The following is a 16,809-nucleotide window of genomic DNA, read 5'->3' as shown; positions in this document are numbered from 1 at the left end:
GTTCTGGTTGTGGTTGGCGCATTTAATTCAATGTTGTAAATGCATGATATTTTAGTGTTGCTATTATTAGTATTACTAACACCATCCATCATTATTCATAATATATCACTTCAATTCTAAGTAAACAAATATAGTGTTTATTAATTAATATATAGGTAAAAAATATATTTTAGATAAAAGTATTTTTTATTATATTTATTAATTTTTTTTAAAAAAATCACATAATTTTTTATAGATAAATTTATCTTTTTCTCCGTCTCTAATAATTTATCATAAATTTTACAGATAAATTATCTTGATAGAATCTTATGTTACTTATTTTAACACATATTATCTAAAAATACAAAAATATTTATTCAATCATTTTAATTTTCAACAAATTAAACAATCACTCTTAATGATAAAAATTATTGTTTATTTGATTGGAATGGGGGAGGTAGCAATGAGTGGCAGCCGCAGCGCCATAAAATAAATAAATAGCCGACTTAAGCAGTTAGATCTTCCTATATACCTATAATCATTTCTCTTCTTTAAATATACTTATTTTCCTAATTTTGTATTATACAACTGAATTACAGCTGACTTAGTCTTCCTGACAGCAGACAGAAAGCGGTTGCTCTCTCTCTCCCTCTGGCTGGTGAAGAGTTTTCTCTGGCTCTCTCTCTCTCTCTTTCTCTCTCTGACTGGTAAAGAGTTTTCTCTGTCTCTCAACAGAGAGAAAGCGCAGAGAGAGCGAGAGCGAGCTTTATCATTAAGCTAACGACTCAAGAATTCGAAACTTTTGTATATTTACAGAGAAAGGGGAAGAAGAAGACGGCGGCGGTGGCTTCGGAGGTTCGTCGTTCTCAAACAGAAATTTCGCTCCGTTTCCTGTTTCTTGTTATGCATATGCACGTATGTATTAGTTTGTGTCCAATTTATGCAAATGTATCGGCCGGCCCTTGGTTGAATCTCCCGATTTTTGCAATTCGCGCGTTAGGAGAGGGGTGTCTTTGTTTATGTTGATCCGATCGTAATCGAGTGACTCCGAAGGGTTCCGTTCAATTTCATTCACCGAATCTGATTACTTGAAAATATTCTTGTTGATTTTGGTCAATCGGTTAGTGGGATTAGATTTCGACTTTGACCTTTAATTTTCAAGCTACGAATGCTTTCCTTTTCTTTACTTCCTAATTGCGTATAGTGTTGGGACTTGGTTTCGCCTAGACAGCAGTGCCTGCGAACAGTTAAGACTTTTCTTTTTCTTGTGTTCAGGTCTTGCGGGAATAAGACTTATTTACCTCTCTTTTTCCTTTTCATCATCTTTAGATCTGTGCTTAGCCGTTCTAATTGGATTTTTGAAGGCATGTTTCCTATGACTTCTCATCTCATATATTTTATCATGGATTCTAGACAAAAGATTCACGTCCAATTTTATTATCATGTTTTCTTCTGACCAACATATGGCATATGGATGTAATTTCTTTGCTTCCTCCTTGAAACATTTTTGTTGAATTCTCATCTTCTTCCTACTTTACCTAATTTTAAAATAACTTAGGGAGTAACGTCAAGATAATAAGAATATGCTCGTTTTCTTGTTCTATAAACTTTACTTTCTGATATCCATTAAACAAATTTGAAGATTTTATCCCGTAAACATATTTGTGGATCAGGGTAGATAGCACCTTTACTTTTAGGGTATTCCTTCTTTTATGATTCTTATCCATTGTGCATTTGATCTGTTCTCTGTTTTAATATCAAAACCTGGGCAATACTATAGCATCATTTGAAATTTGTTTGCACCTATTAGTCTATTACATGCACAAGTTGCTGTTAGATCTTGATTTTAGTACAAAACCTCAAATGTTGCATGGCATACTTGTTGCCTACCAAAGACAGACAGGAGAACAGTACTGTTGCATGAACATTCTTAGTTAAAAGACTATAGGAGCCCACATTACGCTCAATTTGGCTATCACGGCATGTCCTTTTAGTGTGATTTGTGGCATTTCTACGAAATTCTTTGGCGAAGTTGGTAAGAACAAAATTGTTGCCGCTCCAGTGGCAGATAGAAGGAAAAAAATTGTTGAAGTTGCTGCTTTTATGTTTGTATTTAGATTTTTATGCGTCCAAGTAGAAATGTTGAAAGCATATCCAAATAGGTACTTCACCAATTTACCGGAGTCCAATTATCATAGATACCATGTGATTTGTTTATTCCTACTCGTAAAAATTCACTATAAGCTGTCATTATCCGATCCTTTTCCTTGTTACTCATTTAGAGTCCTAATAATTGCAGGTGGTGGGAGACTTCTGATATTCAGCATAGTTCCCTTTCATGGTTGCAAATGGACATTTGTTGCTTTTGAGCCCCAATATATTATGATTGCAGCTGAGCAGTTGTAGAAAGATGACTGAACAATTGACTACTAAATCTCGTCGAGTTAAATGTCCACGATGCCGGCGGGTTCTCCTAGAGTTGCCAAATATTCCCATTTACCAGTGCGGAGGATGTGGCACATTTCTCCAAGGTAACAGCATCTTCTGAAACATCATCGGAAATATTATAGTTTACCGGCATGGAAGGAGTAGGGCTAGTTCATTTAGTTAGTCATTTACTCTCCATTCCCTTCTATTTTGATAGTGTGTGCGCTTCAGGTGGACTGGGGATGTCAGGCCTTTTAGGGAATATCCTTTCAATTTAATTAGAGAATGTTCCTCTCCTTCCAATCTATCTAAGACAGTTTCCTCTTCAAGTTTGAATTGATTTTCACAATCTTGTAATCTTTTACAGCTAAGAAACGCAAAAATGACTCCAAGGACACAGGATCAGATGCACATCAAACAGATGGTGGGCCGAAAATTGTTCTGGAGCATCTTCCTAATGACAAAGAAGCTAGAAGCTTAATTCAAGGAGAAGTGCTTCCTTCTGCACGTGAATCATCATTAGATAAAATCCATGGCAGCGGTCAAATTAAAATTTCTGATAGCAATAGGGAGCATTCTGGAGATATAAAGTTTTCAGGTGAACTCTCTACAGAGGTTATACACCACAGAACTGAAGTTCCTGAGTCAGCAGTGGAGGCTGAAACAGAAATTGATCAAGATGAGTGTTCTCTGGAACAAAATAAGCAGGATCGAAATGAATTTGGATATTTGAATGAGAAGCTTCCTGGAGGCATAAGCTTTTCTACTGAAATTGCTTCATCAACTGAGCTTGATCGTCATCAGAGTGAGGAGTCATCACTTGTAGCTGGAGTTCATAGGGAAATGGGTTTGAATCAGAACGATGGAAGTAATCAAAATGGATATCGATATTGCAACTCAAAAGAGCCTGCAGGCACCAACTCTGATGAAGTTGCTTCATCAACTGAGATTAGTCATCATGGGAGTGAGGAGTCATCACCATTTTCTGGAGTTCAAAGTGAAGTGGATCAAAATAGCAGGATTTTGGAACAAATTAATGGAAGGAATCAAACTGCACAAGGAGACTACAGTGGAATGAATCATAGTGAATGTGGAGATTACAAGACAGAATCCAATGAAAATATGAAAATTTCTGATGAAGTCACTTCATCTGTAATTAGAACATTTTGTACAGAATTGGCCCCGAATTTCAAGAGTCAGTTTGGAAGTTTAAGTGAGGAAAGTGTGCTAGCTTCAAGCCCGAAGGGTTCAAACATTACTGCACGGAAGCCGTTGAGTGAAAGCATTTTAACAGATAATCATACGTCTCCTTGCATTGAACAGCTTGAACAATCTCAAGAAAGTGGTTTGGACCGTGTGAGCTCTGTAGATGCAATGGAAAATATTGCACTAGCCAGTCCGAGCTCTGAGTTCAGTGCATTGCTCAGGCACATGCCTAAATCTCCAACAACCAAGAGTTATTATGCTTATGATGGTAGTGATTCTTCCTATGATGGAACTGATGATCACCATAATCGGCATATATCCAAAAGAAAATTAAAGGAGGCTGTGTCTACCAGTAGCAGAACAATGCCCAGAAGGGATGAGATTATGAATAAGATTACAAGTAGATATCCAGAAATACAACATCGCTCATCAATTTCATCAGAAAATAAGAATTATCCCGTGGAAGGCAGCAAGTGGTCTCAAGACGAATTGCTTGAATCAAGAAAATGTGGCCATCCAGTTAGGAGCAGGAAGAAATATGAGAGAGATGAGTGGCTACCTAAGGGGTCTTTTTATTCAAGGAGCGCCCAGGTTGGCTATGAAAATGGCAGCCTTTCAGATTATGGTCAGAGTGAGTTCCAAAGCATTACAGGCTTTCATTCACCTAGCAGGTCCGAGTACCAGGAAGAGGAGAAATTGGAACAGCTAAAATGGGTTAATAAGGAGAAAATGGAACTACTAAAAATGGTTTACGAACTGCAAGATCAGCTTCACAGAACACGTATTGTCAAAGAGAAGACTAATGAAAGATTTCCTGGAGTTTCTGGGAAGGAAAAACAGATTTCCCCCCACCATGAATATGAAGTACCAGAGCCAGAAATATTCCACAATTTAAGCAATACTAGGTACAATACAAGATTTAATCAAGGAAGAAGTTGGCCCCACCAAAGTCAGGTTGCACGAATTCCTTTCTCGGCAGAGGCCTCAATCATCAGAAACCAATTTGATTGTTCCTGTTTGAATTGTTCTCCTCAAGATTGGCAGGGCTTGGCACCTTCACTGCCCCATGTATGCTGTAACAGAAACCAATATACCGCCCACCCGAGTCAGAGATCTCAAAATCTCTACCACTCTGGCCCTTCAAGTCAACGTCATTATACAGGTTCCGAGTTCTCCTCAGGGGGATGTGATGCCAAGTCTGAGGATCACTGGTACACAAATCAAAATGAGCTGCAGAAATATACTAAGGAGAGACGTCATTTGGCTAAGAGACATGTTCGACCTCTTGCAGGTGGAACCCCTTTCTTAACCTGTTACAATTGCTTGGAAATCTTGCAACTTCCTGCAGATTTCCTCGTCTTCAGAAAGAGATGCCATCAGCTGAGGTGCAGTGCATGTTCCTTTGCACTAAAATTTTCACTTCAGAACAGAACTCATCTTGTTCCGTATTCTGATTTTGCTGCTGATGTTATTGCACCTCTGCCCAGTGAGGTTGATACCTGCAGCAATTCTAACAACAGGGAGAAGTTGGTATCATTGTCTCATGCCAATAATTATCCAGATGCGGGGCCTGCATCATGTTCTGATGATCATGGACCATCCTTAAACAAAACTTCCTCAACTGAAGGAGAGTCCTTTGCTGTCGGGCTACCATTCCATGCTATTGGAAGGGGTTCAAATGACAGAAAGGCGTCATTTGATAGGTCTCCGTCCAAATTATCCTCAGAAATTGAAGAATTGCCGCCACTGCCAAGTTCCCCACTTCATAGGCTCATGGGATATTCTTCCCCAAGTGAGGTGATGGATAATTGACCAGGTCATATATTTTGGGAAAAGACTTGGCAACAAGGAACTGGTTCGATATTAGGGGGGGGGGGGGGGGCGGGCACCCTGCTACATAGAGGAAAATGTTTGTGGAACTCCTTTTGATATCTAAACTACGGAGATTGTGGGAGTCATCTGTTCCTATAATCCAACAAATTTTCTCAGAGGATTTCTTGAGTTTAGTATTATAGAAACTGAAGGATAGATGTCGCAATTGTGGAATTTGTAGACTGAGTTAGCTTAGTGGGAAATTTGAGAAATATGAAGGTTTGATTGAAGTACGATGATTTCAGAAATTTAAGATTGAATGGCCGGAAAGTTTGATGGTACTTTCCGGATAGTCCCAGTGTGTTTGGCATTTAGGCTCTCCGCTCTACAAGGATTGATTACTTTACAAAGAAGCAGTTCCCATTTCCATGGTAAGAAGGCAGAAGCGTAATCTGGTTGATTCACGTGCTATTTGTTTTATTGGTCGATAAAGTTACTGGTATGTGCAGTACTGAACTCTCTTGGTTGTGATATATTTTTTGCTTAAATGAAATCCCTTTTTGACCAAATCCCGCAAAACTACACAAAGATCTTTAACTATGGAGTGATTGAAAGTTAAAACTGTGACTGAAGGTTTATATGTATGGATCGATTTCATCCAAAATTGTCGGATATAGTAGCTTGAAGCCTTTCTCAGTGTATCAGAATTTATCATTGATAATAAACTATCTTGAAGCCTTTATTTATCATTGATAAAAAACTATTGACTTCTCTATATGAGGCAGCTTTGTTTTTTGTTTTTTTTTTTTCGAGTCTGTTTTCAAATTTTAGAAGGGAAGCTATGAAACAACAGTATGGTGTGCTCTTTTGTGATTGAAAGGTCACCAGTTTAAGTTATTAAAATAATTTGTTTGCAAAACAAAAATAAAATTATATCTAAAAATAATATTCTCTCGAATATGTATCACTCACAAGGTAAGATACTTTTCGTAATGGATATTTAAGTTTTTTATTAAAGTATTCTTCTCTTATTATCTTTTTGTTTAATCTTTTTTTATCTCTTTTTTTCTCGAACAAAAATTATATTTTCAAAACTTACTAAGTTATCAATTCTTTAGTCAAAAATATATAAATAGAGTGAAAAGACATAACTTAACACATGTATATATTTTTAAAATTTATTTTAAATCCAGAGAGATTTTTGACAATTTTTTTTCATTTATTCTTAATTTTTTATTAACCTAAACATAAATGAATCTAAAGTCTCATTTCTTTTTTCTATCTTCATCCTTCCCTTTTTCCAGTTTTGAATTTCCCATTTCAAACATGGTATAAAAGTTATCTGAAAGAAAACAAAAAGAAATTCATATATAATATTATAGTGAAATATATAAAAATATTTTTTACCAAATAAAGTTTGAATCGAATCCAACAACATTTTTAACAATGATTAAAGTCACATATTATAAAACTTGGAAAGACTAATTTTTTTTTTTATTCTTTTTATCATTTAATACATTTGACCAATCTTATATCTGTCAGAATCTCATTAATGATATAATTAATCTCTTAGTTATTATATGCATGGACTTTATAAAATAAAGCCACCTAAGTATTTTTAGAATAAGAAATGAACCTACAATCTCTATTTAGCTAGATAAATCTTTTTATGAGAAATAAGGAAATTATATGATGAAAAATAGTATTATTGAACAAATTATTCAAAAGAGAATTGTTTTTATAGTATAACTTATATTGACTTTACCCTTATGTTCTATATTTTTAGAATATGCTTTGCACATTTTGACTGCGTTCTCTTTATTATTTTAAACTTATTTTTAATTTTTTAAAATAATAAAAACGCATTCTTTTATTATTTTTAAAAATAAAAAAATTATAAGAAAAACTCAAAACAACCAAAAATTATTTCGAATGTTTTCATTCAAAACAAACACTAAAATCAAAACATATTTATTTATTTATTCATATTTTATTATTGTAATGAAAAAAAATATTACAAAATTCATTAATTTTAAAATATATATATTTTTTAATAATATATTAACATTAAATATTTTTAATTCACTAAAAAATCAAATTTATTGAATAAAATATCATTAAAAATTATTTTTAAAATTTTAAAGAGAATACGTTTTTAATTTTTAAAAACAGACTACTAAAACAAAAAATTGAAAATGAATTTAAAACTCAAAATTAAAAATTAAAAAGCAAAGATAACCCAACCTTCAATTCTTGTTTCTTTCTTATTTTTTTTTTTCTTTTGGGCTAAGCTTCTTCAATTCTTGTTTCACATACGGAAAGAATCGCAATCCATTTAACATAGCAAAGAGGCAGTTAAAAGAGAGTTGGTTATTATTTGGATCATGTGATGCTGCAGATTAGTATATAGCAGGGCTACAGGTGACTACATGATAGAAACAACAAAATATGTTCAACTTCTTTCTCATCTATATCAAATTCCTGTATGAAACAAAAAATTCAGAGTTTCTGAGGTTGTATGTGGTATGACTTTGTCTGATTCTTTTGGTAATATTTACAAAATAGTGAAGAGTACCTATCAGCAGAACATTATATCAACTTGGTATGTCTTGTAGACTGCTTCATTGGTACATGCTTCTATTTCTCCTATTTGAGACAATGGAAATCCTCTGATCCTGAAGCATGTTCAAGTTGGGAGCTAACAGTCGAGTGTACCGATCAAAATAGAGAAGCTGCTTCATGAGAAGTGCAAACTCCCGGGGAAATCTCAAGCCATACGATTCACTAACTCGAACCTGTGGATCAAAAAGAAGAATGTAAAAGAGGGGAGACATTGAGTAACATGGAATATTGAGCACCAGGAAAGTGTAAGTTACTTCAGCAGGTATTCATTTTCTATGAGCAAATTTGCGAAAGCAATGATTCCCGTTTCTGACTCTAAACGATGCAAAAAAAAAAAAAATTCTTCCATATGGATTTCTCAACTTCATGCCAAAACATCATAAATGATCCTTAACTAATGAAAAATTGCCAAATTCAAATCATTGCTGCCTCTCGTCCATTTTCCCTCATCCCCCACCAACCAAAAAAGAAAGAAAGACAAGAAAAGAAAAAGAAAGAAAGAACAAACACACAAAGAAATGGAAAGGGAAAGATATAACTCACAAAACCCTGCCAAATACAAATAATGAATGAAGAACCAAGGTAGCTTGCACTATGAAAAGAAAAAGAAAAAAAAAAAAACTGTCGGCTCATATGTGATAAATTCCAAATTGTATGTTTGGAGTTCAAATAATTCTGACCTCCTGTTAAATATCAAAAACTTAAAATTTCAGATGCATGCATGCACACACACACACAAAAAAAAAAGAGAGTAAAAACACACACTAAACTCTCTCCAACAGACCTAAAAATTTGTCTTTAGATAGTCCTTGGGCAATAGATTGACTTCCAGCCAAAATAATTAGATGTTGAAACTAACCCCCTGAGCACAAATTATCCATTTACCACTTAAGTTTATACAACACACTGAAATGTGTTGCTTCATAAACTTATTTTAACTGAAATTATTAATGAATGCACAAGAATAGAGTAGCTTACCACATCCAGAAATAATGCATTCATTTGCCTCTCATCAACAACTATATTAGCAGATACAGCAGCTGCATTGGTATTTGTTCCCCTGGCCGCTGCAACAACAATTTCTGTATCCAAATCCTGCATTGAAATAAGAGATATCACTGATTTAGAATTATTAGTATAACTCAAGCAGGTGTCAGCGCATAAAATAATGACAGAACAAGGAGGGAAAAGGGGACAAGGAACAAACAGTCTATTTAGCTCACTCTCCCATAAATTCTTTATAGAACCCTCCATTTAAAACATGGTCAAGGGAACTCGCACCTCTTATACTAGATTACTCTTTCATCCATACCAGGTAGTGCCATAAAACCAGTCATAGATTCAGCTTGTTGAAAATCATAGCAATGGAATTAAATTAAATTGTAAGACAACAATTCCATGTATCTAGTCCGGACAATCCTATCCACATTCTTTTAGCAAAAGAGATTTTCATTTGCTCACTAACACAAATGTACCTAGGCTACATCCTTTTCAGGGTCCTAAATTGCTTGGAAACTAAGCTACAATCTCAGTAGAAAAACATGTTTGATTTTACTTCATACCATACTGAAGAAACAATATGAATGTGTATTTTTTTCTTCTCGCTGACAAACATATGTTATGATAATCATTTCAAGTATACAAAAAGTAGTATATCTTCATCTGGAATGGGCCTTGCAGCTAGCTTTCTTCACTCAAGCTTACTAAGCTATGCACACTGACCAATCACCACTTCCATAATTTATATAAGACCCAAAAAATTGAAGATTGAGGAGGGCACTGAGCTAATATTGTATTTAGACAGATCAAAGACCTGAAATGAAAAATGCAGAGGGTACCTGTATTGATGAAAATATATTTTCCAGATCTCTTGCAAAGGCCTTGGAATCAACATCCTTGTTTGTTGCACCCATTTCAATTAAGGCAGATGCCATTGATTCATACTCTTCAGTTGCAATTGATGCCAAAAAAATTTCCATTGCAGTCCATGTTTTTGGGGATATGCGTCCAACAATTCCTGTATTTAAATTCTATTTCAGAGACCTATTGTTGTCTGGATGCAGAAATACTGAGTAGTAAAGAGGTAAGAGAAACACTTAAGAAATTCTTTTCCAGTATGTACTTGGATAATTGCTGCTATTTTTCTAATCCTTCAAAGACAGCTTTACCAATTAAGCCATTATCATTTGATTAAACAGGGGGGCCAAAGTCTTTGTTGGTTGGCTGCAAGTCTGATCTTGGACAAGGCTTATCTACAGGATAGTTAACCAACTTAGGTTCCACCATCAGATTATATACTAGAAGGAACTTGGCCATCATCATCCATAAATTGGAGGATTAAATCTCCAAAGTAGATCACAATCCTTCACTAGTAGTTTGGAACACTACTCTCATCCTCCTCACAAGCCTCTTTAAGTACCTTGAAACACTACTCTCCCCCACCCCCCAATGCTAGGCTGATTTAACTTTCATCCACTGCACCTCAGAACTTTCATCCACTGCACCTCAGGCTTTCTGACACATTTGATTAGCTCCTCTGACTCAGAACCTGAGTACTTTGAATTAACAATTTTTAGTGCCCCACGATGCAAGTCCCCAGTCTTCTTCCTTGAGGGGAAAATTTGCAACTTGACTAATGTTCTAAGACTTCAACCAAGAAGTCTATGTAATGGCTAACAGGAAAACTATAATTTGTAACAAATATTCCTTTTATTATGCTATAGACCTGGAATTTAAATTTTTCAGTGGAGCAAGTGAAATTCATAAATTATATAATATTTTTTGAGTTTTTGAAAAAAAAAAAAAGATTACGAAAAAATACAGTGTGCAGAACTTTCATTCATAGTTTTTTTTGGAAAAAACACAGTGATTTGAGAACTGTGCTATTACAAGTGGAATTGAATGTAGAGTCTCGTTGAAGCCATCAATCTGCACATCTAAGTTTACAGAAATCACTTCCTAAAAATGTTATAAATTATGGAGAAAACACCTTAGAACCAAGGTTTTAAATTAAGCAGGTCGAAAATTGAGCATGTGGAATGTAAGTTCAGTTAATAGAAAGTGGACTACGTTATTGCGAAACTTTTTTAGATCAAGTTATCCCAAAAAAGATCAATTTCAATACCTTGGATCAATTGTTCAAGAAAAAGGGGGAGATTAAGGAAGGATGTTATTCGTAGGATCAAGGTAGAATGATTAAAGTGGAGGCCTTCCCAGTATTTTACGTGTTTGTAAGATCACTTTAAAGTTAAAAGAGAAGTTTTCTTGGATGGCTACAAGTCCATATCTGTTGTATGGTTCAGAATGTTAGGCACCAACATGTGCAAAATATAAGTATAACTGAGATAAGAGTATTACAGGGGATATGCAGTGTATAAACAGATGCAATAAAAAAAAAGATTATACATAATAAGGTTGGAGGGGGTTCTATTGAAAATAAGATGGAGTAGTCACAATTAAGATAGTTTAGACATATAAAAAGAAGACCATTAGAAGCACAAGTGAGACAAGTGGATGAAATGGAGTAAATATGTAGCAAAAGAGGGAGAGAAAGACCAATGAAAAGTTGGTTGGAAGCTCTTAGATAGGGCATAGGTCCATAGGATATAATGATCTTAAAAAGGATATAACCGTGGATAGAGATGGTTAAAGGTCTAGAAATCATGTAGTCAACCCTACCTCGGGGGATTAAGGCTTGCGATTGTTGTTGATTTACTTTCTAAAAATGATCTAGAAATACAATGGAGAAGAAAGCACTCAATTGAAATGGTGAAAGGTATACTGCTCCTCATAATATAGTAGTTCTGCATAGAATTGAAAAATATATATTCTTTTCTTTCAGAGATCGCAATTCTCCCACATGCCTTTTTTCTCGCAGAAGTAATTTCATTAGAAAGACCAAGAAACCTCTCACCAAAAGAAAAATTCATAGAAATGCTACCAGAAAGAATTTAGGAAGCAAATTCATAGGTGTGTGTTTTTGTTTCTACTGGCAAAGTTACAGGCAACAAAATGTTGTGAAGATGCAATGTTCTTAAAGTCAGGCAGCAGGCATATGCCGCATATCAGAGATTGCTAATACTAAGAACTGAAACAGTCATTATGATTAAAGACACGAACTTAAGCTGAAAAGATCAAAGCATTAGCCAATGAACCACAAATCAATTGCGTAATGTAAACATTTTTACCAAAGTCAAGAAACCCAATACGTCCATCACGCAACAGCCACAAATTGCCTGCATGTACATCTGCATGGAAGGTTTCACATGCAAGCAAGCTGCCAAACCTGCAAAGAGTTCCAGAAAAATATTGGAAATTCAAGGACTAAATACGAGGTCTAACTTACATCCAAGTACATAAACATCTCATTGAGTCCCACCACACATTTAAGGCAGTTATAAGACTAGCCTCTGGGCTCGAAACAAGTGAGCTTATGGAGTCCAAGTCAGTAAGAGGAACTCCATAAAGCCTTTCCATTGTCAGAACTCTACGAGTGCTGCATTGCTTATACACTTTTGGAGCTGTAGCCTGCCTTGTAAGCCCCATGACCTCTAAATATCTCCTGAAGGACTCAATATTTGCAGCCTCCTTATTGAAGTCAACTTCTTCAAGCATTGACTCCCTGATGTCTTTGACAATGCCCACCTACTTAAAGAAATATATCTAGTATGACAAAATCTTCAAGCAGGTGTTGTTTCAAAAAAAATGAAAGAGATTGACCTTAAAAATCACTAAATATATTACTTCATGACAGAAGAACAAGGTAAGCTGGCAAGAAGCAAAAGAAATCACATACAATTGTGAAATTAGATATAAAAGGGGTTCTGGCCAACATAAATAGGACAGGCTTTAACTTTAGTTGTGACCCTTTCATGCTCATATGTTTAGAAAATATTTTTTGTGCTAATTTGACATTTTAGTTTTCTGAAGAACTGCTTGTGACCCTTTCATGCTCATATGTTTAGAAAATATTTTTGGTGCTAATTTGACATTTCAGTTTTATGAAGAACTGCTTCCATTTATGCAATTCAGTAATTATATAGCAGAAGTATTCTTCAAATCAAGGAAAGAAATTTTCCAAATCATAACATATAAAACACTTGATGGGGCTGTACATAATTTTCCATATCTTTACAAGTTCACATCATACCAGCGATGCGCGATTCAGTTCAGGATTCAAGAACTCCAATATCCGGGCAACAACATATACAAAGTTCAGATCTGCTACTAATATATCTTCTATTCCAGGTTTCAAAACCTTAATCACTATGTCCTCCTGGGAGCCTCTGAGCCTTGCTCCATGAACCTGGAGATCATATTTTACAATTCCATTTGTTAACAATATTTTTCTGTTCTAGTCTTGAACCACTAAATTTATGATAGCTAGAATTTTGGGGGAAAAAAAGAATACAGTTTAGACCTGCGCTATTGAGGCTGAGGCAATTGGTGTTGGATCCACATACTCATAAATACTATCTATTGGTCTCCCAAATTCCTCACGCAGGATTTTCTGGATCTCTTCAAAAGGAACTGCCGGAGCTCTGTCAAAGCAATATTGAAATTCCTGGACGTATTCTGGAGGAAACAATGTGGGTGCCGATGCTATGAACTAGAAATCCCATGGTTTTTGAAGAACCCACATGAGATTTTTTGTAAGCAGAAAGTATCAAAAAGGAGAAAGAACAATGTTGTTAGTACAAACAGATTTGATGGAATATAATTTTTGGATGTAGGAAATTCGTAACAGTAAATCTAGGCACACAAACATTTCACTTCTGTCTGAAATTATAGGTTAGCCATTGCAAAGAAATCCAGAAGATTATAACCTGAACTGACCTGACCTAATTTGATATAGGTAGCACCCATGCGTTCAAACAATCTCCTGAGATACAGTGGGGATAGTAACCCAAGCTGCAACTGAGTTGGTATTCCAGCGGAAGAATTTGTTGACTACCAGAAAAATAAAGGCTATTACTAGTTCATAAATTCTATGGGTTACATGTGAAATGAATACTATATCATAAGATCAAAAGCAAAAAGGGAAAATGCCATAAGAGTTAAAACAAACTAATTTTGAAATTTTGACACTTAACACGCGTATGCAATTTACAAAAAAAAAAAAACATGCGCATGCAGGCCTGGATCATAACATAGTATTAAAAAAAATTATATGGATTTTATTCAATTAACAACTTTAAACTAGAAAAAGTAATTTCATTCATGAATTATTTGCTAAAATGCGGAAGTGTTTCTGTGCTTAAAAGGTGAAATGTCAACCAATGAAACTTCCGTTCACAAATCAAGGTCACATCCCTAGTAATTCAAGCTGTCTGAAAGCAGATGTAAAGTTGACACTATCCTTTAATTAAATTTTCAATTCCACAACTAAACTACAAAGTATCAAAAGAGACAAAACTATAAGTCAACATTTCCACAGTAGAACAAATTGAAAATGTCACCAAAAAACAAAAGGCTGATCTGCAGTTACCTTTGATACATCTGCTAGCCACTCAGTACCTACCCCAACAACAGCTTGAATACCTTGAGCTAGCCTTAGGGCTCCACGTGGACCAGTATTGATTGAAGTCTGGATGATATCCTCCACAAGTTTTGGCAGGTTCGTCATACTGTCTGCAGGAAATCACAGTACAAGAAAGCTTCAAGATGGGCCATGCCTATGGAATTTCCCAAAGCGAACATAGGGATGCAGAACAATAACAGGGAAAAAAAAAAAAAAGGAGTGGCATTAAACATGTGTAAATCAAGTTTCTTGTTTCTTCTTTTTCCTTTATCTTCTCTACTTTTTGATGGATTTCAACCAAGGTTCCTAGTGACTACAAAATGCACAAATTCGTAGCAGAGCAGGTCCTTAATTGGTCTTTCAATTTTTTAGGACATATTTCTAGTCTGATACCTGCAAGCTTAAAAGATTTCTATTTCAAGTGCAGATCTAAAGCTTGAACTAACGTCTCCATCTGCAGGTCAAGACAAGACTGAATGATGGTTTACACCGATGATCACTCAAAAAGCATGCACTATCCCAAAACTTTACTAAAATTATTCCCAGTAAATGACCATTTGCTCCATGATGATCACTCAAAAAGTCATAAATCAGCAGAACTTCCCAATCTTCCAAAATAGTTAATGACAAACTCAATTCAAAGCAACGTAAAAATGATAAAATAAAAATAAGATAAAATGAAGGAAACAACTGGGGAAGGTTGAATTGTGATACCCTGGAGCCGGGACGTAAAAAGACCCTGAGTTTGTGAATATCGAGCAAAAAGAGTCAATCCATTAGAGCGACCATTGAGCTTCCTTGGTTGACTTGATACCCTAGTAGTTGGAAACTGCAACAAAGAGCCAATAACTTCATATTCTGATAAATGCTTTTGTATGTGTTGTGCACGGGCTAGACAGGCTATGACCAAATTGGCCAATGCAAATGAAATACTACTTATTTTGCTTAACCAAAAATGGTACTTGGTGGTTCTGGAGAATTTAGTATCCTCTTCTCTTCCTTGCTCCTGTATATATTCTCCTTAACTGATGGTTGATGCAAACAGAACTTCCACAACCCATTACTGAATTCTTCTTCAAGTTTCATTATAGAAGTTCTATAAACTCCAGATTCTCCTTGGGTGCTGAGTCTGCCGACATCGCATGCAGTTACTTATAACCAGCACTCCTACTCCAATCATGGGAACCGCCTTTTGCTACTTGCTTGCCCCATTATTTTCACCACGTCTGCCCTGTGCTCCAAAATATTGCTAACCTTTTTGGCCCAAAAAAAAAATGTGCGTGTTCCCATAGTTGTACATGATCAGAACTAAAATGAAATTAAAATTGCAATTAGAGGTAATGACATTAATCACCACCTCATGATAGGGAGAGATTCTGCACAGATACACAAATTCATCATTGGGAAAGGCCAGTCCACAACTTCTCATTTAACAGCCTTGCCACACACGGGCCTAAACCTGTGTACATGTCACGTTCTCCAAACCCTACGGTGGCAGGATATTCACTCACTAAGTTATCCTTTACTTGTAACCATCGTTCCAGACAATAGATAAGATAAATAGAACTCATCATCTAAATAGGTCATACGTCAGTCAGAATAAATTCCTAGCTCCAGTTCATATGATTCCGCATGTAGAATCTTTTGTCCTGCGACAACTGCCCCGAAGTGAACAATGCATACCAGATTTAATTTCCAGATCAGACAAATTATGAACAAAACGCCATCACGGATCCAGAAAATGAGTATAAAGATAGCCAAACAATCAAGAAAAGGGAGTTTCGCAATGGAATTCAAAAGATCGGGAATGAAACCTAACCTGAGGATGGTGAAAGAAAGACGAGCGACTATGTACGGTTATGCCTCTGAACACTGAAACAACAGCCATTTTCTTCACTGCTACTGCGAAATTTCGATGCGATTGATACTGGAAATGCTCCCCCGGATTCAACAGAGAGCGGGTAGCAATTTGCCTGATGTCTGGACTGATTTCACTGATTAATTTCGCGCGAAAGTGAGGGCGCTGGCTTGCTGCGGGGGACAGAGCGAGCACACGACGGCGTATTAGTGACTGAAATATCTTCCGGCGTGCGTGAAACGGATGAATCCACGTGGCAGCCTCTCCGACCCTCTTGCAAGGTTTTGGCGATTTGCGTTGATAAACTTTATGTTTTGGAAAATTATACTTTTTGCTTTGTTAAACGGACGTGAGAGTCACGTTTGTTAAAATTTTATTAAATTAT

At 35.7% G+C, this 16,809-nt stretch overlaps 2 protein-coding genes across 3 annotated transcripts; one reads left to right on the top strand and one right to left on the bottom strand.

The window, feature by feature from the left end:
- Positions 1-600: 600 nt before the first annotated feature.
- Positions 601-6,166, top strand: LOC127788221 (uncharacterized). The gene is made up of 3 exons (XM_052316333.1): positions 601-834; positions 2,279-2,510; positions 2,774-6,166. Exons 2-3 carry the CDS (start codon positions 2,390-2,392, stop codon positions 5,422-5,424), a joined length of 2,772 nt encoding a protein of 923 aa, XP_052172293.1. The 5' UTR covers positions 601-834; positions 2,279-2,389; the 3' UTR covers positions 5,425-6,166.
- A 1,707-nt stretch (positions 6,167-7,873) lies between these two features.
- Positions 7,874-16,703, bottom strand: LOC127809814 (uncharacterized aarF domain-containing protein kinase At5g05200, chloroplastic). 2 transcript variants are annotated; one of them, XM_052348934.1, is made up of 11 exons: positions 16,386-16,703; positions 15,281-15,395; positions 14,534-14,676; positions 13,882-13,995; positions 13,466-13,654; positions 13,196-13,351; positions 12,425-12,690; positions 12,234-12,331; positions 9,885-10,063; positions 9,025-9,141; positions 7,874-8,219 (listed from the first exon to the last, which is right to left on the bottom strand). In XM_052348934.1, the coding sequence occupies exons 1-11, from the start codon at positions 16,452-16,454 to the stop codon at positions 8,046-8,048; spliced, it is 1,620 nt and encodes a 539-aa protein (XP_052204894.1). In that variant the 5' UTR covers positions 16,455-16,703; the 3' UTR covers positions 7,874-8,045. The 2 variants fall into 2 exon arrangements, with proteins under 2 accessions (XP_052204894.1, XP_052204896.1); XM_052348936.1 differs by lacking the exon at positions 15,281-15,395 and having other exon boundaries at positions 16,386-16,636.
- Positions 16,704-16,809: the final 106 nt, after the last annotated feature.

The sequence above is a fragment of the Diospyros lotus genome, chromosome 1 (assembly GCF_014633365.1).
Source record: "Diospyros lotus cultivar Yz01 chromosome 1, ASM1463336v1, whole genome shotgun sequence".
Lineage (NCBI taxonomy): Eukaryota > Viridiplantae > Streptophyta > Magnoliopsida > Ericales > Ebenaceae > Diospyros > Diospyros lotus.
This window is presented reverse-complemented; position numbering and strand designations above follow the sequence as displayed.